Source organism: Cyprinodon tularosa, unplaced genomic scaffold (genome assembly GCF_016077235.1).
Source record: "Cyprinodon tularosa strain WSP-4 unplaced genomic scaffold, ASM1607723v1 ctg201, whole genome shotgun sequence".
In the NCBI taxonomy this organism is placed as follows: domain Eukaryota; kingdom Metazoa; phylum Chordata; class Actinopteri; order Cyprinodontiformes; family Cyprinodontidae; genus Cyprinodon; species Cyprinodon tularosa.
Window position 1 is genome coordinate 931,344 of NW_024038739.1, and position 26,125 is coordinate 957,468.

The 26,125-nt window shown below is 37.7% G+C and overlaps 2 protein-coding genes across 4 annotated transcripts; both read left to right on the forward strand.

The window, feature by feature from the left end:
- The first annotated feature begins 293 nt into the window (after window positions 1-293).
- LOC119783296 (keratin, type I cytoskeletal 50 kDa-like) lies at window positions 294-4,389 on the forward strand. The gene is made up of 7 exons (XM_038284740.1): window positions 294-716; window positions 865-947; window positions 1,057-1,213; window positions 1,808-1,969; window positions 2,061-2,186; window positions 3,795-4,015; window positions 4,120-4,389. The coding sequence occupies exons 1-7, from the start codon at window positions 363-365 to the stop codon at window positions 4,133-4,135; spliced, it is 1,119 nt and encodes a 372-aa protein (XP_038140668.1). The 5' UTR covers window positions 294-362; the 3' UTR covers window positions 4,136-4,389.
- A 3,013-nt stretch (window positions 4,390-7,402) lies between these two features.
- On the forward strand, window positions 7,403-25,662 carry LOC119783295 (keratin, type I cytoskeletal 50 kDa-like). 3 transcript variants are annotated; one of them, XM_038284737.1, is made up of 9 exons: window positions 7,403-7,442; window positions 9,363-9,823; window positions 10,000-10,082; window positions 10,202-10,358; window positions 11,261-11,422; window positions 11,507-11,632; window positions 11,757-11,977; window positions 12,082-12,098; window positions 25,511-25,646. In XM_038284737.1, exons 1-9 carry the CDS (start codon window positions 7,418-7,420, stop codon window positions 25,606-25,608), a joined length of 1,350 nt encoding a protein of 449 aa, XP_038140665.1. In that variant the 5' UTR covers window positions 7,403-7,417; the 3' UTR covers window positions 25,609-25,646. The 3 variants fall into 3 exon arrangements, with proteins under 3 accessions (XP_038140665.1, XP_038140664.1, XP_038140666.1); XM_038284736.1 differs by lacking the exon at window positions 25,511-25,646 and adding an exon at window positions 12,185-12,330; XM_038284738.1 differs by lacking the exons at window positions 7,403-7,442; window positions 9,363-9,823; window positions 10,000-10,082; ... (3 more) ...; window positions 11,757-11,977; window positions 12,082-12,098 and adding exons at window positions 22,646-23,073; window positions 23,251-23,333; window positions 23,453-23,609; ... (2 more) ...; window positions 25,078-25,298; window positions 25,393-25,418 and having other exon boundaries at window positions 25,511-25,662.
- The last annotated feature ends 463 nt before the right edge of the window (window positions 25,663-26,125 follow it).

Genomic DNA, 26,125 nt, shown 5'->3' on the forward strand with positions numbered 1-26,125 from the left:
TTTCTTATGTTTATTCAGTTTTCATCTTTTATCGGATCTGCCCACAAAAATCTATATAACTATTCGCATCCAATGACACCCATTTGGTGATAAACTAAACAATGTGGAATGACAAGTTTGACTTGAAGACTGAAGAGTGACCCCCACCTTTGTGCAACCATCTTCCTCCACACCCAAAATGATGGAAAGTTTGCATTGCAGAAAGTTGGATATGTTTAACATAATTTATTTTAACAACCGAAACTCTAGGCCCCTCCCTCTTTTACTACAGGTGTTCACTATATAACAAAGGGGTCTGCTGATGTTCTGTACTGCGGATCTTCTCCAGATCTCCTGACCAGTTCAGATTGGGACTCTCCAAGATGTCTTTTACCTCCAGATCCTACAGACAGGTGTCCAGTGGCCAGAAGACCATGAGTGTCTACGGTGGTGCGGGAGGTCGGGATACCCGTATCTCCACAACCCATACTACCTGCTTACCCTATTTAGGAGGCAACAATAACACCGATGGACTTGACCTCCATGTTGATGCCAACGAGAAGTTCATGCTCCAAAATTTGAATGACCGTCTGGCCTCCTACCTTCAGAAGGTGCATTCAATGGAGAAGGAGAATGAGCGGCTCGAAAAGCAGATCAGAGAATGGTACTCAAGTAAAACTGTGATCACCCGTGATTACAGCAACTACTTTGCCACCATCGCTGACCTGCAGGATAAGGTAGGAGGGAAAAGACTCGAAAGGTTACTTCTAACAAGGGCGAATGTTTTTAAACATCATCCCGTTAGAAATTTAATATTTTCCACTGATTGCAACTTCACATCAACTTGTTTTTTTTTTTTTTTACAAATTTGTCTTTCTTCTACAGATCCGAGATGCCACCACATTTAATGCCAAGCTCTACCTGGAGATTGACAATTCGAAACTGGCTGCTGATGATTTTAAAATGAAGTGAGTGAATTATCTAAGTATTTGTTCCTTGGTGTCCATTTTATCTTTTATGTCATGCTCTCAAAGGGCCCTCTGACTTGTTCTACCTTCTCTTGATAAATCTTCTCAGGTACGAGAACGAGCTAAGCATGAGACAGGCTGTGGAGGGTGACATCGCTGGATTGAAGAAGGTCTTTGATGATCTTAATCTGCAAAAAATGGATCTGGAGGGTCAGTACGAGTCACTGAAGGACGAGCTCATCATGCTGAAGAAGAACCACGAGGAGGTAAGGCAGCAGAAAAAGCCTTTGACAGGGCATGAATCAAGATTTACAAATAAGTTAAACTGACTTGCTTCCATGTTTCAAGATACCTGATACAACAAAACAATCATAACCAGTCGCTTCAAGCCTTCATGACATTGAGGAGGAGATTAAACCATTAGACTGCTGTGATCCAGGTAGAAGAGAGCTTTAAGAGTAGATATGAGGACCATTGATCCGCACTAAAATACAACAGGGAAAAAATTTAAATTGTTTTAGTTCATCTTCATTAGTTTATGTGTACTCAGTTATTGATGTTTTCACAAGAAGCTATTCACTGAATTATTCAGCTATTTCACTATAACACCTCCCTCAATTGTTTTAAAACTAAATCACATATTAGCTCTTTTTTATTCCTTATGAAAAAGAGGAATTATGCATAAAATCAAAATGGTGCTTCTCCCAGAAGGTACCCTCCCTTCTCTTCAATCAGTTCCTTGGATTCTTTTCTTCCTCCATCAGCTGGAGGCTGCTCTTTGTTTACGTAACACCATTATACCTATCCCAATTATACCTCTATAATAACTTAAAACAATTTGGTTCTATTTCCCCCTGCAGGAAACATCTCTGCTGAAGACTCAGGCGGGTGGCCAGTTTAACGTTGAGGTGGACGCTCCTTCCCCTGTAGACCTGAACAAAATCATGACAGAGATCCGTGAGCACTATGAGGCTCTTATTGCCAAGAACCGCAAGGAACTCGAGTTGTGGTACCAGAACAAGGTGAGTCATAAAGCTGCATTTCTAAGTCTTACAAAAACCTATCAATAAAAGACTGAAGTGGTAATCAATGTCAACCTTTGTGTCTTCCCAGTGTACAGTGGTGGAGAATAAGGTAGAAGTTAATTCATCCAGTCTTGAGTCATCCCGCCTTGAGATTAAAGAGCTAAAGAACACCCTTCAGTCGCTTCAGATTGAACTGCAATCCCAGCTAAGTATGGTATGTTTACGCTCCAGCAATATTCATTAAAGCGTTTATTCATTTTCTTTATTTAACCAATTTGTTACCTTTGCAAAAGATTAGCCAAACCAGTTTAAATAAAGAGAGTACATGCCAGAGTAGCAACCATACCCAGAAACACTTGCACACATTTTGCCTAGCCTCCAGAGGTTTTATTAGATCCCAATGTTTATTTTGGCACACAGACTTAAAGTACGGTTAAAAGATTGCTGCAAACAACACAAACTGAAACACCTAAATTCTTTCTTTTACTATTTAAAGTTAAAACCTAATTTCCTAAATGTCTGCTTACTGATAATTGTGACATCCTTTTTTTTTTTTTTTGAGATAATAGCCAAAAAGAAAGACTTTTCAATGATCTCAAGCCACTTAGTATGGCATGCAGGGATGATGAACCATTGATATATTACCACTAAAAGGGTAGACAATGGTTCCTAAATATAGTTTTTAAGAGATACAGTTCAACTTTTAATTACATAATTTCTTCAGCACACCTTAATCAAATAAATGGCCAATTGCCAAACTTCTGCACAGCTGAATGACTGAATGTTAACAAGAACTTTTGGTTCAGGTGTGATGGAGCAGGGATGCATCTAAAAGTGGAAGTTATGTAATCAACAACAAGTGGAAAGGTTAATCCTAAAAGTTTCAGTATTATGTGGAAAAAAAAAAACTTCTGATGAATTTATACTGGGGTAATTGTTTTTAAAGGACAATAAAAAAGAATTAAAAAAAATCAGCCATCAATTTAAAATCTTGAATATTTATGAACAGATACACTCATTTGAATGAAAATGTTTAGGTTAAACATTCACCATATCAAATTTGTTTTATTTGAGTAGCAAAAAACAAAAAAATATATATAAGCTGTATTTTCTTGAAAATGAAGCTGTAGGTGTAATCTACTGTTTGTTTTGACTCATCTTTGGTTTGAATTGAATTAAATTCAGTTTATTCATATAGCGACAATTCACAACAATTCAACCAGATCAAATAGTTTTAAAGTTTTCTATTTAAGGGAAACCGGTTGATTGCATCGACTCATTTGGTTTGAATGCCCTGAGGTAGATTATTTATAGATGTCAGAAAGAGTTAAAGGCCTGTTCCTTAACCTTAAAGGTTCTAACACACCATATTTATGTCCTAAGAGCTAATAAAAAAAAAACATGAGTTTTTAGAAAGAAAGTTAAGCTCACCTGATCTTTGCCATTTTATAAAGTATATTTGTGTTTGGGTGTTTTGTTAATACAGTAAAATAATGATAACATAATTAAATAGGCTGCTTTTTTTGGTTAACTTTTATATGCTTCTGTGCCGTTTTTGATAGCAGCATAAGCAAACCCTTGCATGCACTATAGTTAGCTCAATCTAGAGAAAAGAATAGATAAAGAATGCAGCATTCTTACAAAGTATATAAAATGTGTACATTTGGATTCAAAAAATAAGTTGATGGTGCAAATTTCAATTAGGGATTGTTGCATTTCACTGTTTTCATACAGTAAATTTAAAGCTGATGACATTAAGTACTCACCATCCATTTCTTTTTTCTTTTTTTTTATATATATAATTTGAAACCTTCCATGACAGAAATCTTCTCTTGAATCAACTCTGCAAGAGACTAACGAACGCTATGCAGCCCAGCTAGCAGGTCTCCAGGCCTTCATTACAGGCCTAGAAGATCAGATGTTAAATCTCACCAACAATATCACTGAAATGCAACTGAAGTACGGCACGCTTCTGGATCTCAAGACCCGTCTGGAGGCAGAGATTGTAGAGTACAGGAGGCTGCTAGATGGGGAGATTGACAGGTGAGAGCTGGTCAAGATGTATAAACAAACAGGCGAAATAATGAGAACATTACGAGTAAAATATATAACCAACCTATAATGTTTCTCTTTCCAATCAATTCCAGTGAAAGCTCAAACTAAGGTAAGAAACATTTTTATTTCCAAAGCCAATAAAATATTTCCCTTTTGTAGAAATAAAGCAATAATAATAATTATCCTAATAATAATCAATTTTTCCCCCTTTTTCAGTGGTTACTAAGACCATCACTGTGGAAGAGACCTACGTGAATGGAAAAAAGGTTGACTCCTCCAAGAGTGTTGATGTGGATGTGAATCAGATGAAGTAAAAAGAAATCAAAAGAGTCAACAAATTCAATAAAGATCCTGCAGTTAAATTAACCTTGTATGTGTATTTCTTGAAGGCATAAAAACCTTATCAAATTATTTTTTTTGCACTTTTTGTGAAAACTGGTAAACACTGGTGTTAATTTATGGCCATAGTAAGGATAAATACCACTCACCTCAACAGTCTCATCACTGTTTAGAGTTCCACAGTGAAACCTAATAGAAATACTCAAAATGATTAACGAAAACAAGCAGAAGAATCATTTTTTACAGAACTTTTGTGCAAAAAGTGATCACATGTATACATACAGCATTTGTTCTCTTTGTACGTGTAGAAGTTCCTTCTTAAAATCCAAGAACATTACATCTTTAGTTATTAGAGTGTTTAGATAATTGATCATAGATCAGTGAGGTTATGAGAGATGATGGGACAGTTTGTTTTGCGCCTAAGTAGGTAAACAAGATATCCTTTCACTGAGTGTTTACATGGGACTCAAACAGCAGGGGAAGACAAGTGTTTACACAAACTAATATTGTTTTCCTTTATTAATATGCAAACAAATCTTATATTGCATTTATATCATTGCATTGTCCATATTTAGCATGAGGTCAGCTGATATTTGATAGATTTCATTTGCATCACATTGATGTTTATTCTGAAAGATCAGGGGCTTATGCATAAAAGAGTGTCATACTAAAAAATAAGTCATTCAAAAAAATAAGCTTAAGTCCAGTTGCATCTGATCTAAGCCTGTTTAATGGTTAATCATTGTTTTACCACTTGCAGATAATAAAAAAATGCTTATAGATTACAATTTTAGATGTTACAGTTAGAAACATTTTAAATTTAGTTAGATAATCTTATTAAGTAAACCTCTGGTCTTAAAGTTCAGTCCGTGACCAAAGGAAGAGGTGGATTCCAGCCGTACGGCTGCCGACAAGACGTGGACAACACTGCCCAGATCATTCCTGATGAAGCCTTGAAGGCTGAAGAACTGGCAGCAGATTAGTTTACTGTTGTCAAGTGGGCCCCTGGCAGTGCAGAGCGGGACAGAAAGAGACTGTCCTAGGCTACTGTCTGGGCTCAGTGGAGGAAGTGGCTGAGAGGAGGGTGCTGTGCAAGTATACTTCCATTGTAGAAAACACCTTCCACCCTCTGCATCAGACTGTAGAGAAGCTGAGAGGCTGCTTTAGTAAAAGACTTTTACACCCTGCTCCAACCAGACTCTACAATGCCACACTACAAGGGCAATAAACTGTGCAATTTTATAATATGCAATTTACTCTTTGCAAAACCTATTTCTCTATATTTGACACCCAGTGTAATAACTATATATACAAATATAAATATCCATCTATATAAATACCCATGTAAACACCCTGTGCAATAACCCTGTATAGTGATCCTGCCATAAATGAAGAAAGTTGTCATATGTGGATGCACTGTGTAAACTGTATATATCCCATGCACCTTTTTCTTCCTTTGGCACATTCTTCTTCTTTGACTATTTGTGCTGATGTAAGGAGTACATTTCTCAACTGTGAGATCAATAAAGTCAAACAATCAATTAGCTAAAAATCACACAACATTATTGTATAATAATAACTATCTAATAACTACACAAACACTAAACACTACTGAAAATGAGCAAGAGTAAATAAAAGCATACAAAAAGTGAAAAAAGGGGTTAAAAGATTCTGTTCAAGGTTTTACAATGAAAGAAAACTCAGTGATGCATTCAAATATGGTGACACTGACACTGGAAAGAATGGATTATTTCTGTTGTACAAGATATGAGGTTCTGGGGCCAGCTAGAACAAAACAGTTATGGGACTCACAACATGGCTCCTGCTACTGGAACGGCAAAGAGGTAGTGACCTGTTTGGAAGGCAGGGTGCAGTCTTGTTTGCCCAAAGACCAGGGACTGTTCTCAAGAAGGTGTTTGGTGACATTCAGCTAAAAAATGGCCTGTGCCCCCCCTTTTGAGGCCTGAAAGCTACAGGACAGAGTTTGTCCTGTAAACTCTGCCTAGCCTTTTAGTGGCACAAAGCCACCTGGAAAATAGGACGCTAATACGGGAAGCTAGTGTTTTTAAAACTTAAAAAACTACGGAGGGGTGTGTCTTCACAGCGGCGTAGTTCCAGTCACATGACAGAGATTGTAACACTCCTGTTTACATCATTGACATTTGATCCACAACAATTTCTAAAAACTCTAGTTTGTTTTATTGTTCTTTTATGATAAAAAATAATCACAATGAACATAATTTAAGAGATTTTAATTGATAATATTGATAAACTCACTGACTGATTTACCCACATGTCCCACTGCTGCATTGGTAGAATGGAAAATCCAAAAAAAAAAAAAAAATCAAAAGAAACATTCCTTGGGCTTCTTTTCTGGTCTCATCCTGTTCATTAGTTTAACGACAGAAGCGCTTATGAAATAACAAAGTGTGAACAGCAAAACATTCTAACTAGGTTGTGCCTCAGCCACTGTTGAGAAAGAGCTACTTAGAGAAGCTGCTACTGCAGAACTGAAGGTCAGCTTCATAAAAATCTCACTTTTCTTTGTGCAAGGCTATGTTTCAATAAATCGAGGGAGAAAAAAAATTTTAATGGCTAAAAACCTACCCATTACCAATGTATAGCTCACCCTAACTCTGAGCTAAACTCAATTCACTCCTTAGCCCTAAACCTAGCCCTTAGCAATAAAGCTCCTCAGGACCAAGTCTTCAATTTAATGGTGAAATTGGAAACAGGGTCATCACTAAGGTAAAGTCAAAGGACTTGACCAAAGTCTTCATACTACATTCAGTCATTCAAACGTTCACTCACACACTAATGGAGGCAAACTACATTGTAGTTGGGGGTAAACTCACACTGGTAGAGCCTGTTGAGCAAGGGTGTAACTATGTGATGAAAGTTGGTTTGAACACTTGGGTGGTGGGTGATGAACCTACGGTTACTCAACCAGAACGCTTTCATAACGAATAACAGCCGATTCCAATGCCAAAACTGATATATCTTGCATCTCTAGAAATACAATTTCAATTCCATCCATCCAGACAGAAAGATATGGATATGCTGCATTTTAAATATAGTAAGCATATTTTTTTCTTGTAAACTTTCTGGTAAGCTTGGAGATATATTTTATTGCGTGTTGCATATCCTAGTAAATCTGTTTCACCTTTAAATCTGCAGCTCTCCCTAAATTTCTCTGTGCTATATTTAAAACGATTTATGAACCTCTTTACTAATATAATGACGCCAGAAACAAAATTTCAAGATATGTAGAAGCTGCAGCCTGATTCTGTTTGTTTAATAAGAAAACATTTTAACCTGTAACTGGGAGTTATGGTCCTCTGAGAAGCCAAGTTAGTAAAGAAGAACAGGCTGTGTTTTCTCGAGCTTCTTGCATTATATTACTAACTTGTATAAATTTACAATCTGTTGCCACTTTTAGCTGAAAAAACTCTGTATGTCTAACAAACAGATTTTTTTGCTGGCATGATCCCTGTTATTTCATCGAAATAGCTGCCAGTTAATATTCACTGAGTAATGCTGTGTGTCTCCTCCAACCATGTAGCGAATCTGTACGCAGTGAAATGCCACCGAAAATCAGATGTCTCAAATTGACAGATCGGATGATGCTACACGAGATGCGGGACACGAGAGCAGCAGGAGAGAGGAAAAAAAAACACTGACTCAGACAGACAGCTACACCAAACCTCTGTTACTTTTTGCTAAAGTAAATGAGCGGAAAGGAGAAAAAAGCAGAAAATATTGGTGGGGACATGTCCACACCAGTCCTTCAGAAAGTTACGCCTGTGCTGTTGAGTAACAAATGTGACAAACTGATAATAAATTTAATAAAATAAAAAGTTTCAGAAATAAAATTCTTTCAGAGGTTTAGACTATTTTATCCAGAAAGGCCGTCGGGTAAACGTGATGGCTACAAGTGTAACACCTTCTGGGCAGTAGGTGGTGCACCTGGCCACACCTGTTCTGTACTGCCAGCAAGTTGCAAAGGTTTCCAATTGCTAATGATAACCAAACCAGATATTTAACTTAAAAGTTAAAAAAGGAAGCATCGACCTAAGCATCCAGTTTTAAGTCCATTTCATTCCTTAAGTCGGCACTAACGTTCAAAAACGTGACTGATGTAAAACTTCACTTTGTCCTTTTGGGTTGAATCAGAGAATTATAGAGAATTGTGAATTGTAGAATGATGATAGAATGATGATCTATGTAGGTCTCCACAAAAATGACTTGAAAAAAGTGCTTTATAAATAAGATAAGTTAAACTTTAATACAGAGGAGACACAATAGTCAAAATATATATCAACAGTGCATCCACACACACACACACACACACATACTGTATATATATATATATATATATATATATATATATATATATATATATATATATATATATATATATATATATATATATATATATATATATATATATATATACATACATACATAGTTATTTGCAGTGCATGATAAGGCAAAGCATTTAAAGCAAACAGCTGAAAATGGGATTAAAAATGTTTTTTGACATACCTACCTTTGTCCAAACTGGATATTTATCAATTGTACGTTCTTTTCATCTAGATTTGCTTACTGGTGAAAAAAATGCACCATATGTGCAACTTTTCTACCCTTTAAAAAAGGTTTAATAGTTGAATACGCAATTGTTTTTTGTTTTGTCTGGTCTTGGATAAACTACCAAATCTAATCTATCATTAACAATATGAAAAGTGGCTACTTTAGTTTTGCATAACTTTTTTTAATTTGAAATACATTTTTTTTAATAGTTCTCATCTCATGACAGCCCTTCAGTAATGCTGAAAAACAATGTGGAATCACAAGTTTGACTAGAGAAGATAGTAATCAGCCCCCAAACCATTTGCCTCCACACCCAAGATGATGGACAGTTTGCATTGTAGAGAGTTGGTTGTCTTTTGCATCATTTCTTTTAACACCTCTCAGGCCGCTCCCACTTTTACTGCAGGTGTTCACTATAAAACAAGAGGGCCTGCCGATGTTTTGTGCTGCAGATCATCTCCAGTTCTCCTGACTCGTTCAGATCCTGACTCGTCCAGATCCAGACTCTCCAAGATGTCTTTTACCTCCAGATCCTACAGACAGGGGTCCATCCGCCAAACTACTATGAGTGTCTACGGTGGAGCGGGGGGTCGTGACACCCGTATCTCCACATCCCAGATCGGTGGCTCGCAATATTTAAATGGCTTCGGTCTCACTGATGGACTTGACCTCCATGTTGATGCCAACGAGAAGTTCATGCTCCAGAATTTGAATGACCGTCTGGCCTCCTACATTCAGAAGGTCCATTCAATGGAAAAGGAGAATGAGCGACTCGAAAAGCAGATCAGAGAATGGTACTCAAGTAAAACTGTGATCACCCGTGATTACAGCAGCTACTTCGCCACCATCGCTGACCTACAGAATAAGGTAGGAGGGAAAAGACTCAAAAGGTTACTTCTAACAAGGTGAATGTTTTTAACAGGATTCATTTAAAAATGTACACATTTTCTATTAATTGCCGTTTAACCATAATATGTAAAAAAAAATCCAAAACAGTAGGTTTTTTTTTTTTTTTTTTTTACAAATTTGTCTTTCTTCTTCAGATCCGAGATGCTACTACATTCAATGCCAAGCTCTACTTGGAGATTGACAATTCAAAACTGGCTGCTGATGATTTTAAAACCAAGTGAGTGAATTATCTTAGTATTTGCTCCTTGGTATCTATTTTATCTTTTTTCTCAAGCTCTCAAAGGGCCCTTTAAGAGTCTCTGACCTGTTCTACCTTCTCTTGACAAATCTTCTCAGGTACGAGTACGAGCTGAGCATGAAGCAGGCTGTGGAGGCTGACATCGCTGGATTGAAGAAGGTCTTTGATGATCTTAATCTGGTAAAAATGGATATGGAGAGTCAGTACGAGTCACTGAAGGACGAGCTCATCATGCTTAAGAAGAACCACGAGGAGGTAAGGCAGCAGAGCAAATCAAATCTTCAGAGAGCCAAAAAAATAATTTTTGATGATGAATAAAACTGGGTTCAAAATCATCATAATCATTGTTAGCGATCATTTACAATAACAAGCTGTAACGCTTTCTATGGTGTTGTCCTTTAATAAAACACACTCTTCGCCAACCTTACAAAAGCCCTGTTAGCGGCTGCTATATTCCCACACATGACATATGAGCAGAGTCCAAACAACCCGTAAAATTTACAAAGAAACTAGGTAATTTATATGTCCGTCTGATTACATGTAGCTCTCTGCATCACGTCTCCCGCGCGTTTTACAGAGAAGCAGTGGTGCGTAGCATTACCAGACCCTTATACCAGAATCTTAAAGAGACAGTACACAATTAGAACTGTGAGGGACAGTGTGAGGGACTGTATTTGAATCAATGAGTCAATGCAATCAAGTGGTTTTCCTTAGATAGAACACTTTGTATCAATTTGAATGTATGATCAGGTTGAACTGTAAAGTGCCTTGAGATGACTTGTGTTGTGAATTTGGCGCTATACAAATAAACTGAATTGAATTGAGCTGTTACAAAGCTAAAGAGTAAAATGTCTGCTGTCATGTAAAAAAGATATTACAAATAGCCTTGTATAGAACCACAGAAAATTATGATACTATATATTTAAAAGAACACTTGCGCCTCATTTGGTTATTTACTGTCCTGTCATCCTATCTCTTTACATTCAAAAAGTCTTGTTTCCTTGCTACATTGGCCCATTGCTTCAGTTTGACTAACAGAGACACAAAAACATACACCTATACAGCACAGCAAGACATTACTCATTCAAAAAAGAAATGAAAGATTAATAAAAATTCTTGGATTCACAGATTTAACCATTCCTCTTATGTGACTACAGGAAATGAGCATGCACAGGAACTCGAAGGCTGGTGGCATTTCCGTGGAGTGTGATGCCCCTCCTTCCATAGACCTAAACAAGGTCATGGAAGAGATCAGGGAACACTATGAGGGAGTTATTGCCAAAAATCGTAGGGAACTCGAACAATGGTACCAGAGCAAGGTGAGATGGAAATTTTAAGTCCTTGCAATTTGTTTAATTTTTAATTGAATCCAATAAACATTTGACATTGGGTTTTCTGGCCAGATTACGGTGGTGGAGAAGGTTGCAGAGGACAATTCATCCAGCCTTGGGGCATCCCGCCTTGAGATTAAAGAACTGAAAAGCACCTTGCAGAGACTTGAAATTGAGCTGCAGTCCCATTTGAGTATGGTATGTCTCGCCTCTCACCTTTTTTATGTTTAGTCCAAAACCAAATATTTTTGTCCGTATTTCTACAAACTTGCACAAAAATGGCAAAAAAGAAATGCAAAAACCCCTTCTTCTTCCAAAACAGAAACAGTCTCTGGAAGCAACTGTGCGAGAGACTAACGAACGCTATGCAGCCCAGCTAGCAGGTCACCAGGCCGTGATCACAGGCCTGGAGGCTCAGATGTTAAATCTCACCAACAGCATCACTGAAATGCAACTGAAGTACGGCACGCTTCTGGATCTCAAGACCCGTCTGGAGGCAGAGATTGTAGAGTACAGGAGACTGCTAGAAGGGGAGATTGCCAGGTGAGAGCTGGTCAAGATGTATAAAGTAAAAGAAGAAATAATGGGAACAAAATGAGTCAAATATATAACTAACCTATACCTTTTCTCTTTTCAATCAATTCCAGTGAAAGCTCAAAGCAAGGTGAGAAACTTTTTTTTTTTTTTTTAAATAGAAATACAAGAAGTAGAAATAAATAAATAATAAATACATTTTTCCCCCTTTTTTAGTGGTTACAAAGACCATCACTGTGGAAGAGACCTACGTGAATGGAAAGAAGGTGGACTCCTCCAAGAGTGTTGATGTTGATGTGAATCAAATTAAGTAAAAAGAAATCAAAAGAGTCAACAAATTCAATAAAGATCCTGCAGTTAAATTAATGTTGCATGTGTATTTGTTAAAGACATAAAACCCTTGTAAAATATGTTTTTTTACATTTATAATGAAAACTGGTGAAAACCAGTGTATATTGATGGCCACATTAGGGATAAATACCAGTCACCTCAACAGCTTTATCACTCTTTAGAGCACCATAGTGAAAGCTATTAGCAATACTCCAGGTGACTAAATAAAACAAGCAAAAAAAAAAAACAAGCAGAACCTTTGTGCAAAATTCAAAAGTAATCACATGTATGCATAAGGCCATTAGTGTAGTCCAGGGTTACACCGGTATATGGCGTATACCCACTTATTTTTCCATCAGCATTGTGTATACTCACTTCTAAATCCCGTGTTCTGCACTAATAAGCAGAAACTCCAACCCAAATTTCCCATTTTTTCCAAGGATGGTGAAGTGCTTCCAATTGGCTAGTACTCACTGCTTTTACATTGGTTAACTTTAGGCATGACAACCAGTCAGCCAATCAGAGGCAGAGAAGGTTTTTGCTGAGGTTAATATTGCTCACATATCAAATAACATTTACAAGTTTACTCTAAATGATTTGCCTTTTGGATTTGCAACTAATCGGTAATATGAAGCAAGCTAGTCAATCAACACTGTTATTTCCTAATTACAAACGTCCTCATGAAGTAGCATTAGCCAGCAGTTCAGCTAATGTTTGAGATGCTACCCCGTTACAGTTAAGCCTAACATCAATGCTCGCTCTGCTCCCAATCCCCATCGGATAAGATTCTGTCAGTGAAGTGGAAGGTGCCTCTTCACCCTTAGCCATAGTTGTCGGTACAACTTTGGATGAAGACCTCAACTATGCTAGGTGGGCGTGGGCCATTTTTATTGTTGGACCTCGTAAATTATGGAAATAAAATGTCAGAGCTTGACAGTGCTGGCAGGGCAGTACGCAGGGGCCAAAAATACTGAGGTCAAAAATCAGAACTTAAAAAGATTGGTCCTTTCTGAGTAAATTACCTGTTCTCGATTATCCCGACAAGACCATCCTCTGCTTTATTTGAGTCATTAGATTCTTGTATTTCTAAATTTCTATGGAAAAAAATACCCACAGGAATATGCTTAAAAACTCTGCAAAAAGCCAAAGATTGTGGTGGCTTAGAGTTACCAAACTTCCAGGACTATTTCTTAGCCAATAGGCTGCATTATATCACACGTTGGTTTAAAAGTAACCATGGAGAGAAAGAATGGATGGACATTGAACAAACATTCTGTGACAATCTGGAAATTTCTGAATTACCAGTTATTTAGCAGTCCGAGCATTAAACATCAAAAATGTTTTAAAAGCATCAACATCAGCTCCTCTCTGGCAGCTTGGTGGGAGCAACCGTTTTTGGCATTTACTTAATCATATTTAGTTACTTTAACACAATTGTTTCATGTTGGCAAGGTAGGACATAAAGCACTTGTGTTAAAGTAACTAAATATGATTAAGCAAATGCAAACTGTTGCATTATTTTTTTTATAATATTTTTAATAATATAATATTTAAAATTCCCAAATCTTCACTCTTTCCTTGCAATTTAACACCCATCTGGAACAACCTTGACATCCTGCAAAACCAAAAAATGCCCAATTTTATGGTATATAACAAAGGATAAAGCATGTAGAACACATAGTTTAGGATGGGGAATTCATTTCATTTGACACAGTTACACTACATGAAACAAACAGTAACACATTTTTCGAATACCAACAACTCAAGGTTGCAATTCACAATAAATATATGGTAAAGCAACTAGAATCACAAATCCTGTGCAGTTTAGGGTGGGGGTGGGGGGGGGGTTAGCTTGCTGTGGTTGTCCCCAAATGGGTGTGGTGATGGGTGTTGGGGCTGGGTGGGTTGTGTGAGCATCTCTCCCTGTCGGGGTGGTTTCGGCAGGGTCTGGGGGAGGATGGGACCGGGGACACAGTCCAGGGGTGCATGCAGTGAGTACTAAACCACACACACCTCTTGGTCGGTGGATGGGCAGTCTCTGGGGTCTGTTGAGGTTCCCGGGGGTGCGGGTGTGGCTGCCCTGGGTATTTGGCCCCTCCTGCCCTCTGGTGGCTGTCAGAGAACAAGGTTGGCCTTTCTGGCTAAGAAAAATAGGTATCCCCAATGGTAGATACGGCCCTGAGTACTGGATTTGTAGAATATACCACCCTTGATATGTTGTAAATTCATTTTTTATGTTAAATATTCTCATGTTACATGTTGTTTTATTGAATATTCTGAATAAGTAATTCCAATCATCATATGATATACGAATCTGGGTTGCACTAAAATAATCTTTATTTAAATTTTTAGAGTTTATCAACTTCCGTTTATCAATTTTGTTTTCATGGGCTTAATTTTTATTTTTATATCTAATCTGAAATATGAACAAGGATGTCAAATTTACATCTAAAATGCTTTTCCTATATAAATGATGAAATTTTATTAAAAATGATTAAACATCATGTTGGCCTCATAATACCAACAAACTCCTTCTGATTAAGTTATGTTTATTTTAATAGTGGCCCACACTAACGTATCTGATGTGTTCCAGAGGACCACTGAACGTGTTTCTACATACAGCTACGGTATAATGCCATATCGGCAGCGTTTTGGTATAAAATGGGGTTGTCAGGAGGAAATCTTCAGTTCTCCTCCAGACTTCATCCCCATCATGGGGTGAGAGAGAAGGTGAGTGTGATGGATCCTCCCTGTGTTCACGCCCATGGCCACGAGCAACAAACTTCCTAGCAGACATGACCCCGATCTGCTGCGACTGCAAACCTTGTTTTTCTTTTTTTTTATTTATTTATTTTTTTTTTTTGGCAGGTGGTAAACAGCAGCTAGGTTAATACCACGACTAAAGACATATTTTTATTCAGGCTGGGCGCCTCCTGGCACATTACTCCTCAGGCTTGTGACATTTCATGGGCATTACGCTGGCGGGCGTTATGCATAAGTTAGGCTGCGTTGGACATACCCTCTGGAATTGTTATGAATACGCTATGCATATGCCCAAAATAAAAAAAAAAATACATAGAAAGTTCAGCATATGCCGACGTTTTAGAAAATTCTGGGACGTCAGGCATAGGCTGTCTAAACGGGTGTTTTTCAACCTTGGTCCTCAAGGCACACTGCTCTGCATGTTTTGGATGTTTCTGAGCTTCAGCACACCTGATTTAGATGATTGCAGTTCAGCAAAGCCTGATGATCTGCTATCAATTGATAACAGGTGTGTGAAAGCTGGGAAACATCTAAAACATGCAGGGCAGGGTGCCTTGAGGAGCAGGATTGAAAAACACTGGTCTAATGGTGTGACATTTAGACACGAGGAGAGTGATTTTCTACTCTTGGCGCGGCAGTTTCTCACGCATGGGTTATTTTGTTGTGCGATGGTATACAGCTCATTATCAAAATATTAGCATATTGTGATAAATTTAATTATTTTCCATAATGTAATGATAAAACTTGAACATTCATATATTTTAGATTCATTGCACACTTACTGAAATATTTCAGGCCTTTTATTGTCTTAATACGGATGATTTTGTCATACAGCTTATGAAAAACCCAAAATTCCTATGTTACAAACATGTTATTCACATAAAATTGTTGGTAGGGACAAGTAGGTCAGTCCAAAATTTTGGTAGGGACAGGTCCCTGTACAAGAGGCTGTTTGTGTTGTGCCTTTATACAGGGTTTGGTTTATTGTTAGCATTTGCTGATGTTTGCCAGCAGAGGGTAGCTTCTCTCAGTGTATGACAGAGACGGTAGAGATACCTGATTATTTAACCTGGCTTTAAGTAGTGTTCTGGCCGACACTCCAAAGAAGTAACAGCTGATAAAGACGTTGTAGCCCCTTACAGTCCAACCCGTCAGAGCTATCTACTCCACAGTCCCTATGCAAACCTACGCCCATGCACTAACTAACTGACTGACTCACTGGTTCCACCACACATGCTAAAATAGTGTAGATAATTATACATTGATTTGATATATTTAGTACATTTCTTCAATTGATCACTTGACTAACCATTTAATTATTAAACAGTCATATCTGTTGGAAATAAGAGATGTGTTTAAGGCTATGATAATAGGAAAGACATTGAATTAATCAACATTTTGGATAATAAAGGAACGTGTATAAATACCTTAAATGCTAACTAGTTAATTTTCTGATACAGTATCTGAGCTTCTGAGTTAACTTTAATTAAGCCTTTTAATTTTTTAAAAACGACTGACACTGAATTTAAAGAACTCCTGACGGTTTTTTTGTACTTAAGAAGATTCAGGTAGAGCAACATTTTGTTTCCTTAAGCGTTTAAAAAAGACAGGCGGAAAGTGCTGTTAGAAGTTTGTCACGATAAGACATGATGGAAGGGACCTGAAGGCTTAAGAGATAACGATTGCACTTTTTTTTCTACTTTGAGTTAGTGCTTTTTATTAGGAGCTGAAACAGAGCTGGATCAGATGGATCTAATGATCCCCTTATTTACTTTTTTGCCTTTTCATGAAGATTCTCAGATAACTGTAAGGACTTACTGGAATTTGTTAAGAATCCATGGTGATAGATGACTTTTGCTGCACTGGTGGAATAGAACAGTTTTAGAAATCAAAAGAAACCTTCCTTGGGCTTCTTTTCTGGCCTCACCCTGTTCATCAGTTTAACAAACGACTGATGCAGATATGAAAAAACAAAGTATGAACAGCAAAACATCCTAACTATGACGTGTCTCAGGCTCTGTTGAAAAAGAGCTGCTTGGAAAAGCTGCTACTGCAGAACTAAAGGTCAATTTAATGAAATCTCCCTGTGCTTTGTGCAAGGTTATGTTTTAATAAACAGAGGGAGAAAAGAAAACATGCATGGCAAAAACCTGCACATTAGAAATGTATACTTCACCCTAACCCTGAACTAAACTCAATTTACTCCTTAGCCTTAAACCAAACCCTTAGCAGTATATCTTGTGATGACCAGAAACAACAACCGTTCTTCAATTTGATGGTGAAATCAGAAAGATTGTCCTCATTATAATTACAAGGCAGGAGCACACACACACACAAACCTGTCTCTCTAGTTTTACGGGGGCCTCTCCATTGACTTCCATTAATTTCAAACCCATTAATCGCGACCCTAACCCTTAGTGCTTAAATTGTATATGGCTTGTACTTTCACTACATTTAGCCATTCATCCATTCACACTAACAGTCACACACTGATGGGGGCAAACTACAATGTAGCCACAGCTGCTCTTGGGCTCACTGAAAGAAGTGAAGCTGCCGTACACAGGCACTACTGGGCCCTCTGACCACCATCACTAGGCAATATCCCAAGGTCACAATGACAATAAAAGCTGGAGCTGGGGTTTGAACTGATGATCAAATGCAGCACTGAGATCTAATGGGACATTTGAGTATTGTATGTCTTGCCTCTCACTTATTTGTGCTTTTTTTTCTACAAAAATGCAAAAATAAACCCCTCAAAACACAAAGCAAAACCCTTTTATCCTCCAAAACAGAAATATTCTCTGGATGCAACTGTGCGAGAGACAAATGAACGCTATGCAGCCCAGCTAGCAGGTCTCCAGGCCATGTGTATTTGTTAAATGCATATACTGATTTTTTTCATATTGTTCGCATGCATGACGCGCGACATGAAGAATTGAATTTCAAATAAAAACATCTATCTATCTATCTATCTATCTATCTATCTATCTATCTATCTATCTATCTATCTATCTATCTATCTATCTATCTATCTATCTATCTATCTATCTATCTATCTATCTATCTATCTATCTATCTATCTATCTATCTATCTATCTATCATCTATCTATCTATCTATCTATCTATCTATCTATCTATCTATCTATCTATCTATCTATCTATCTATCTATCTATCTATCTATCTATCTATCTATCATCTATCTATCTATCTATCTATCTATCTATCTATCTATCTATCTATCTATCTATCTATCTATCTATCTATCTATCTATCTATCTATCTATCTATCTATCTATCTATCTATCTATCTATCTATCTATCTATCTATCTCTAAGTCAAAGTATGTAGGATCATATTTTAGAGAAGTGCTGTGGGATTTTGCTCAATCACAGCCATAAATAACCTTCAGAGTTTCCATTGCAAAGAAAAGCAGACCTTTGTTCTTGGTCTTGTTAAAATTCCTGTCATGCCTGAGCAGTAACTAGTTGGAAAAGCTTATTACTCATATCACGACTTAAACATCAGTATAGAACAAGTTGCAACCAAGAAAGACGACCTATAGTAGCTCAAAGACTCAAACACCATTATAATTTAGAGCAGCCTGCATGGGGGGACACAAAGGTTCCTGAAGAAATATTTTTACCACTGACTAAATAATCTAAGCCACAGTAAAAATGTTTTGAAGAGTCAAGATGAACCTTTCAAGCCTTTTGAAAAATGTTTAGATCACTGCTTTGTTAAAAAGAGAACCAATTCTAGCTTAAACACACATAGTTTTAATAAGTTTCTAAAACCTCTTTTGCCCGGTGTTGTAAGGTTCACCGGGCAGAACATGTCCCTACTAAAACAGAAGGGAAGCACAAAAAACAGAAACACATCAAAGATGCTCTCCAAAACTGTGGATATCCAAACTGGCCATTTATCAAATCAGTAAGGAAATCCAAAAGACACGTGACAGAAGATAGCGATGACAAAATTAAACGCAAAAAGATCACAATCCCTTATGTTGCTGGAGTGTCTGAAAAGCTCAAGAGGATTTTCTCCAAACACAAGATCCCAGTACATTTCAAGCCAAACCAAACCCTTAAACAGAGGCTAGTGCATCCTAAAGATAAAACCCCCAGACCAAATATGAGCGGATTGGTATATGCTGTTCAGTGCAGCGAGGAATGCTCTGATCTTTAAATTGGAGAAACAAAACAACCTCTCCACAGACGCATGGCCCAACACAGAAGAGCGGCCTCCTCTGGACAAGACTCCGCAGTACACCTACACCTTGTGGACAAAGGGCATTCTTTTGAGGACCAGAATGTTCACATTCTGGATAAAGAAAATAGGTGGTTTGAGAGGGGCGTGAAGGAAGCCATCTATGTTAAGAGAGAAAAAACAACTTTAAAGAGAAGTGGTGGACTCAGATTCCAGCTTCCAAAAACGTACAATTCAGTTATGGAGATTATCCCTTCCAGATATCACCACACCCCCCACCCCATCACAGAGGAACATAGCACCTCCCCGCTCCAGCCGGTGAACGATACCTCCCTTACGACCGACCCTTAACAATCATAAACAGGTTTCAGGTATTACAGGAGACAATTCCCCTCTTAACGGCCATCCCCCCCCTTTAATGACCGACCTTCAGAATCATAGACAGGTTTCAGATATTACAGGCTAACAATGGAACCAAATGACCCACTCATCGGTTACCATTTGCATGTTTCCAAGCAATACAAGGCCTTGTTTATAGAAGACTCAAACTCACTGCGGATCCAGACATTTGAATTGAGAACGCTTCCTGGAGAGGTGGCGAACCGTCTTCAAATCTTGGAAACCAAGTCCAGTGGATTTTTTTTTTTTTACTTTTACGGAATACAGATGATTTTGTCATACAGCTCATGAAAAACCCAAATTCCTATGTTTGTAATTTACAATGCTGCATTGTAAATTACAAACATGTTATTCACATAGAATTGTTGGTAGGAACAAGTAGGTCAGTCCAAAATTTTGGTAGGGGCAGGTCCCTGTACAAAAGGCTGTGTTTGTGTTGTGCCTTTATACAGAGTTTGGTTTATTGTTAGCATTTGCTGATCTTTGCCAGCAAAGGGTAGCTTGTCTCAGTCTATGAAAGAGACGGTAGAGAGCACGGTGAGACATAGGCTGCTGTTTTTAGCCTGCTGCCCGTGTGGGATTACATTCAGATTGGTGTGCATTCATAATTGAAAGACCCTCTTTCCCCCATCTGTATGGAGCGTCATGGTGATGTTAATACAAGAAACGTGAAGCATAAACCCTGTCTCTTTATTGATGTGTAAGGGAAATCAACCAGCTCAAAGTTCACCTAAATACCTGATTATTTAACCTGGCTTTAAGTAGTCTTCTGGCCGACACCCCAGAATAGTAACAGCTGATAAAGACGTTGTAGCCCCTTACAGTCAAACCCGTCAGAGCTATCTACTCCACAGTCCCTATGCAAACCTACGCCCATGCACTAACTAACTGATTGACTCACTGGTTCCACCACACATGCTAAAATAGTCTAGATAAGTATACATTGATTTGATACATTTAGTACATTTCTTCAATTGATCACTTGACTAACCATTTAATTATTAAACAGTCATATCTGTTGGAAATAAGAGATGTGTTTAAGGCTATGATAATAGGAAAGACATTGAATTAATCAACATTTTGGATAATAAAGGAACGTGTATAAATACCTTAAATGCTAACTAGTTAATTTTCTTGTACAGTATCTGAGCTTCTGAGTTAACTTTAATTAAGCCTTTTAATTTTTTTAAAACGACTGACACTGAATTTAAAGAACTCCTGACGGTTTTTTTGTACTTAAGAAGATTCAGGTAGAGCAACATTTTGTTTCCTTAAGCGTTTAAAAAAGACAGGCGGAAAGTGCTGTTAGAAGTTTGTCACGATAAGACATGATGGAAGGGACCTGAAGGCTTAAGAGATAACGATTGCACTTTTTTTTCTACTTTGAGTTAGTGCTTTTTATTAGGAGCTGAAACAGAGCTGGATCAGATGGATCTAATGATCCCCTTATTTACTTTTTTGCCTTTTCATGAAGATTCCCAGATAACTGTAAGGACTTACTGGAATTTGTTAAGAATCCATGGTGATAGATGACTTTTGCTGCACTGGTCGAATAGAACAGTTTTAGAAATCAAAAGAAACATTCCTTGGGCTTCTTTTCTGGCCTCACCCTGTTCATCAGTTTAACAAACGACTGATGCAGATATGAAAAAACAAAGTATGAACAGCAAAACATCCTAACTATGACGTGTCTCAGGCTCTGTTGAAAAAGAGCTGCTTGGAAAAGCTGCTACTGCAGAACTAAAGGTCAATTCAATGAAATCTCCCTGTGTTTTGTGCAAGGTTATGTTTTAATAAACAGAGGGAGAAAAGAAAACCTGCATGGCAAAAACCTGCACATTAGAAATGTATACTTCACCCTAACCCTGAACTAAACTCAATTTACTCCTTAGCCTTAAACCAAACCCTTAGCAGTATAGCTTGTGATGACCAGAAACAACAACCGTTCTTCAATTTGATGGTGAAATCAGAAAGATTGTCCTCATTATAATTACAAGGCAGGAGCACACACACACACAAACCTGTCTCTCTAGTTCTGCGGGGGCCTCTCCATTGACTTCCATTAATTTCAAACCCATTCTGCAGCCTTACTGTGACCCTCACCCTAACCCTTAGTGCTTAAATTGTATATGGCTTGTACTTTCACTACATTTAGCCATTCATCCATTCACACTAACAGTCACACACTGATGGGGGCAAACTACAATGTAGCCACAGCTGCTCTTGGGCTCACTGAAAGAAGTGAAGCTGCCGTACACAGGCACTACTGGGCCCTCTGACCACCATCACTAGGCAATATCCCAAGGTCACAATGACAATAAAAGCTGGAGCTGGGGTTTGAACTGATGATCAAATGCAGCACTGAGATCTAATGGGACATTTACAGATACAAGTGATTAAAAATGGTTTTTGACACATCTACCTTTGTCCAAACTGAATATTTTAGAATTGGATGTTGTTTTTAATCTAGATCTGGTCTGTCATAAAAAAAAAAAAAAAAAAAAAAAGATGATGGGGCACAATAGGTGCAACTTTTCTACCCCAAACTTAACCAAATTGGTTTAATACTGAAGTCAATTATGCAATTGTTTTTTGTGTGCTGGGCCAAAACTACCAATTTAATCATTATTTGATTAAATTATTTAATTTTAATCAAATTAAATAGTTGGATTAAATTATTAACATTATGCAAGGTGGCTTCTACAATTTTGCATATCTATTTTTTATCTTATTTCAGATCCGCGTACATTTTTTTTTAACAGTTTTCATCTCATGACAGCCTTTCGGTAATTAAAAAAACAATGTGGAATCACAAGTTTGACTAGAGAAGATAGTAATCAGCCCCCTAATCATTTGCCTCCACACCCAAGATGATTAACAGTTTGCAGTGTAAAGAGTTATTTATTTTTTGCATTCATTCTTTTAACACCTCCCACCTTTACTGCAGGTGTTCACTATAAAACAAGAGCACCTGCCGATGTTTTGTACTGCAGATCATCTCCAGTTCTCCTGACTCATTCAGATCCTGACTCGTCCAGATCCAGACTCTTCAAGATGTCTTTTACCTCCAGATCCTACAGACAGGGGTCCATCCGCCAAACTCTGAGTGTCTACGGTGGAGCGGGGGGTCGTGACACCCGTATCTCCACATCCCAGATCGGTGGCTCGCACTATTTTAATGGCTTCGGTCTCACTGATGGACTTGACCTCCATGTTGATGCCAACGAGAAGTTCATGCTCCAGAATTTGAATGACCGTCTGGCCTCCTACATTCAGAAGGTCCATTCAATGGAGAAGGAGAATGAGCGACTCGAAAAGCAGATCAGAGAATGGTACTCAAGTAAAACTGTGATCACCCGTGATTACAGCAGCTACTTCGCCACCATCGCTGACCTACAGAATAAGGTAGGAGGGAAAAGACTCAAAAGGTTACTTCTAACAAGGTGAATGTTTTCAACATGATTCATTTAGAAATGTACACATTTTCTATTAATTGCCGTTTAACCATAATATGTAAAAAGAAATCCAAAACAATAGGTTTTTTTTTTGTTTTTTTTTTACAAATTTGTCTTTCTTCTTCAGATCCGAGATGCTACTACATTCAATGCAAAGCTCTACTTGGAGATTGACAATTCAAAACTGGCTGCTGATGATTTTAAAACAAAGTGAGTGAATTATCTTAGTATTTGCTCCTTGGTATCTATTTTATCTTTTTTCTCAAGCTCTCAATGGGCCCTTTAAGAGTCTCCGACCTGTTCTACCTTCTCTTGACAAATCTTCTCAGGTACGAGTACGAGCTGAGCATGAAGCAAGCTGTGGAGGCTGACATCGCTGGATTGAAGAAGATCTTTGATGATTTTAATCTGGTAAAAATGGATTTGGAGAGTCAGTACGAGTCACTGAAGGATGAACTCATCATGCTTAAGAAGAACCACGAGGAGGTAAGGCAGCAGAGAAAATCAAGAGACCCTGAAAAAAGTCCTGTTTGTCCATACCAAGTCTGCAGAGAGCCAAAAAATACTCTTTGGTAATAAAAAAAAACTGAGTTCAAAATCATCCTAATCATAGTTTTCTGCTGTCATCAAAAAAGATGATATAAAGAGTCTTCTAAAGAACCACAGAAATTATGCTATTTTATAGTTAAAAGAACACTTCCGCCATATTTGGTTTTTCACTTTGCTGTCATTACATCTTTTTACATTCCAAAGCCTATTTTCCTTGATATATTGGCCTATTGCTTCATTTTATCTAGCACAGACACAAAAACATAAAACAGTCTATAAACTTAAGGGTCAAATAAAGAGAAAACATGGCTATCTCTCTTAATTACAAATACAGTAAATTCCAACAGTACTTAAACGCCCCATTGGATACAGGGGGAAATTACAGGAAATTTAAACTTTCCAATGGTCTTTAAATGCATCACAAGAACAGCTTAGGTAACATAAAGTGACCAAAATAGAAGCAATTAAGCTACATCAACAAATTTTCAAGGATAGATATAATGAAAATAATTATTAATCTGTCAAAAACAAACTAATTAAACAGTTTAAAACAGGGAACTCAGTAAGTCACTATTTCTTCAATTAATCAGACAATGAAAGAGCAAGAATATAGTCCCATGGACGCATGAACCCTTCTGGAAAGAAGATGTGAAAGTCCATACTTAGACAGAAAAAAATGTTGCTGTATTCTCCTGAGTGTTACCTGTGAACAAACGATAATTTAACTGGAGAGAAAAGTGGAGTCTGATTAGTTGTTACCCGGTGGCCAAGTTTAATAAGCTAATATAGGACAGATGCGTTCAAAATAGAAACAAAAACATCAAAACCTTATGAACACTCCCTATACAGCACAGCAAGACATTAGTCATTCAAAAAAAGAAATGAAAGTTTACTAAAAATTCTTGCATTGAACCATTCCCCTTATGTGACTACAGGAAATGAGCATGCACAGGAACTCGAAGGCTGGCGGCATTTCCGTGGAGTTTGATGGCCCTCCTTCCATAGACCTAAACAAGGTCATGGAAGAGATCAGGGAACACTACGAGGGAGTTATTGCCAAGAATCGTAGGGAACTCGAACAATGGTACCAGAGCAAGGTGAGATGGAAATTTTAAGTCCTTGCAATTTGTTTAATTTTTAATTGAATCCAATAAACATTTGACATTGGGTTTCTGGCCAGATAACGGTGGTGGAGAAGGTTGCAGAGGACAATTCATCCAGCCTTGGGGCATCCCGCCTTGAGATTAAAGAACTGAAAAGTACCTTGCAGAGACTTAAAATTGAGCTTCAGTCCCATTCGAGTATGGTATGTCTTACCTCTCACTTATTTGTGTTTTTTTTTTACAAAAATGAAAAAATAAACCCCTCAAAACACAAAGCAAAACCCTTTCATCCTCCAAAACAGAAATATTCTCTGGAAGCAACTGTGCGAGAGACTAACGAACGCTATGCAGCCCAGCTAGCAGGTCTCCAGGCCGTGATCAAAGGCTGGGAGGCTCAGATTTTAAATCTCACCAACAATATCACTGAAATGCAACTGAAGTACGGCACGCTTCTGGATCTCAAGACCCGTCTGGAGGCAGAGATTGTAGAGTACAGGAGGCTGCTAGAAGGGGAGATTGCCAGGTGAGAGCTGGTCAAGATGTATAAACAAGCAGACGAAATAATGAGAACATTACGAGTAAAATATATAACTAACCTATAACTTTTCTCTTTTCAGCAATTCCAGTGAAAGCTCAAGGCAAGGTAAGACACATTTTTATTTTTTAACATCAATAAAATATTTCCCCTTTGTAGAAAAACAAGTTATTATAAATCCATTTGTTTTCCTTTTTTAGTGGTTACAAAGACCATCACTGTGGAAGAGATCTATGTGAATGGAAAAAAGGTGGACTCCTCCAAGAGTGTTGATGTTGATGTGAATCAGATCAAGTAAAAATAAATCAGAAGAGTCAGTAAATTCAATAAAGATCCTGCAGTTGAAAAAACATTGCATGTGTATTTGTTAAATGCATATACAGAATTTTTTTATATTGTTCGCATTCATAATGCACGACATGAAGAACTGAATTTCAAATAAAAACATCTATGTCTGTCTGTCTGTCTGTCTGTCTGTCTGTCTGTCTGTCTGTCTGTCTGTCTGTCTGTCTGTCTGTCTGTCTATCTATCTATCTATCTATCTATCTATCTATCTATCTATCTATCTATCTATCTTTAAGTCAAAGTATGTAAGATCATATTTTAGAGAAGTGCTGTGGGATTTTGCTCAATCACAGCCATAAATAACCTTCAGAGTTTCCATTGCAAAGAAAAGCAGACCTTTGTTCTTGGTCTTGTTAAAATTCCTGTCATGCCTGAGCAGTAACTAGTTGGAAAAGCTTATTACTCATATCACGACTTAAACATCAGTATAGAACAAGTTGCAACCAAGAAAGTTGACCTATAGTAGCTCA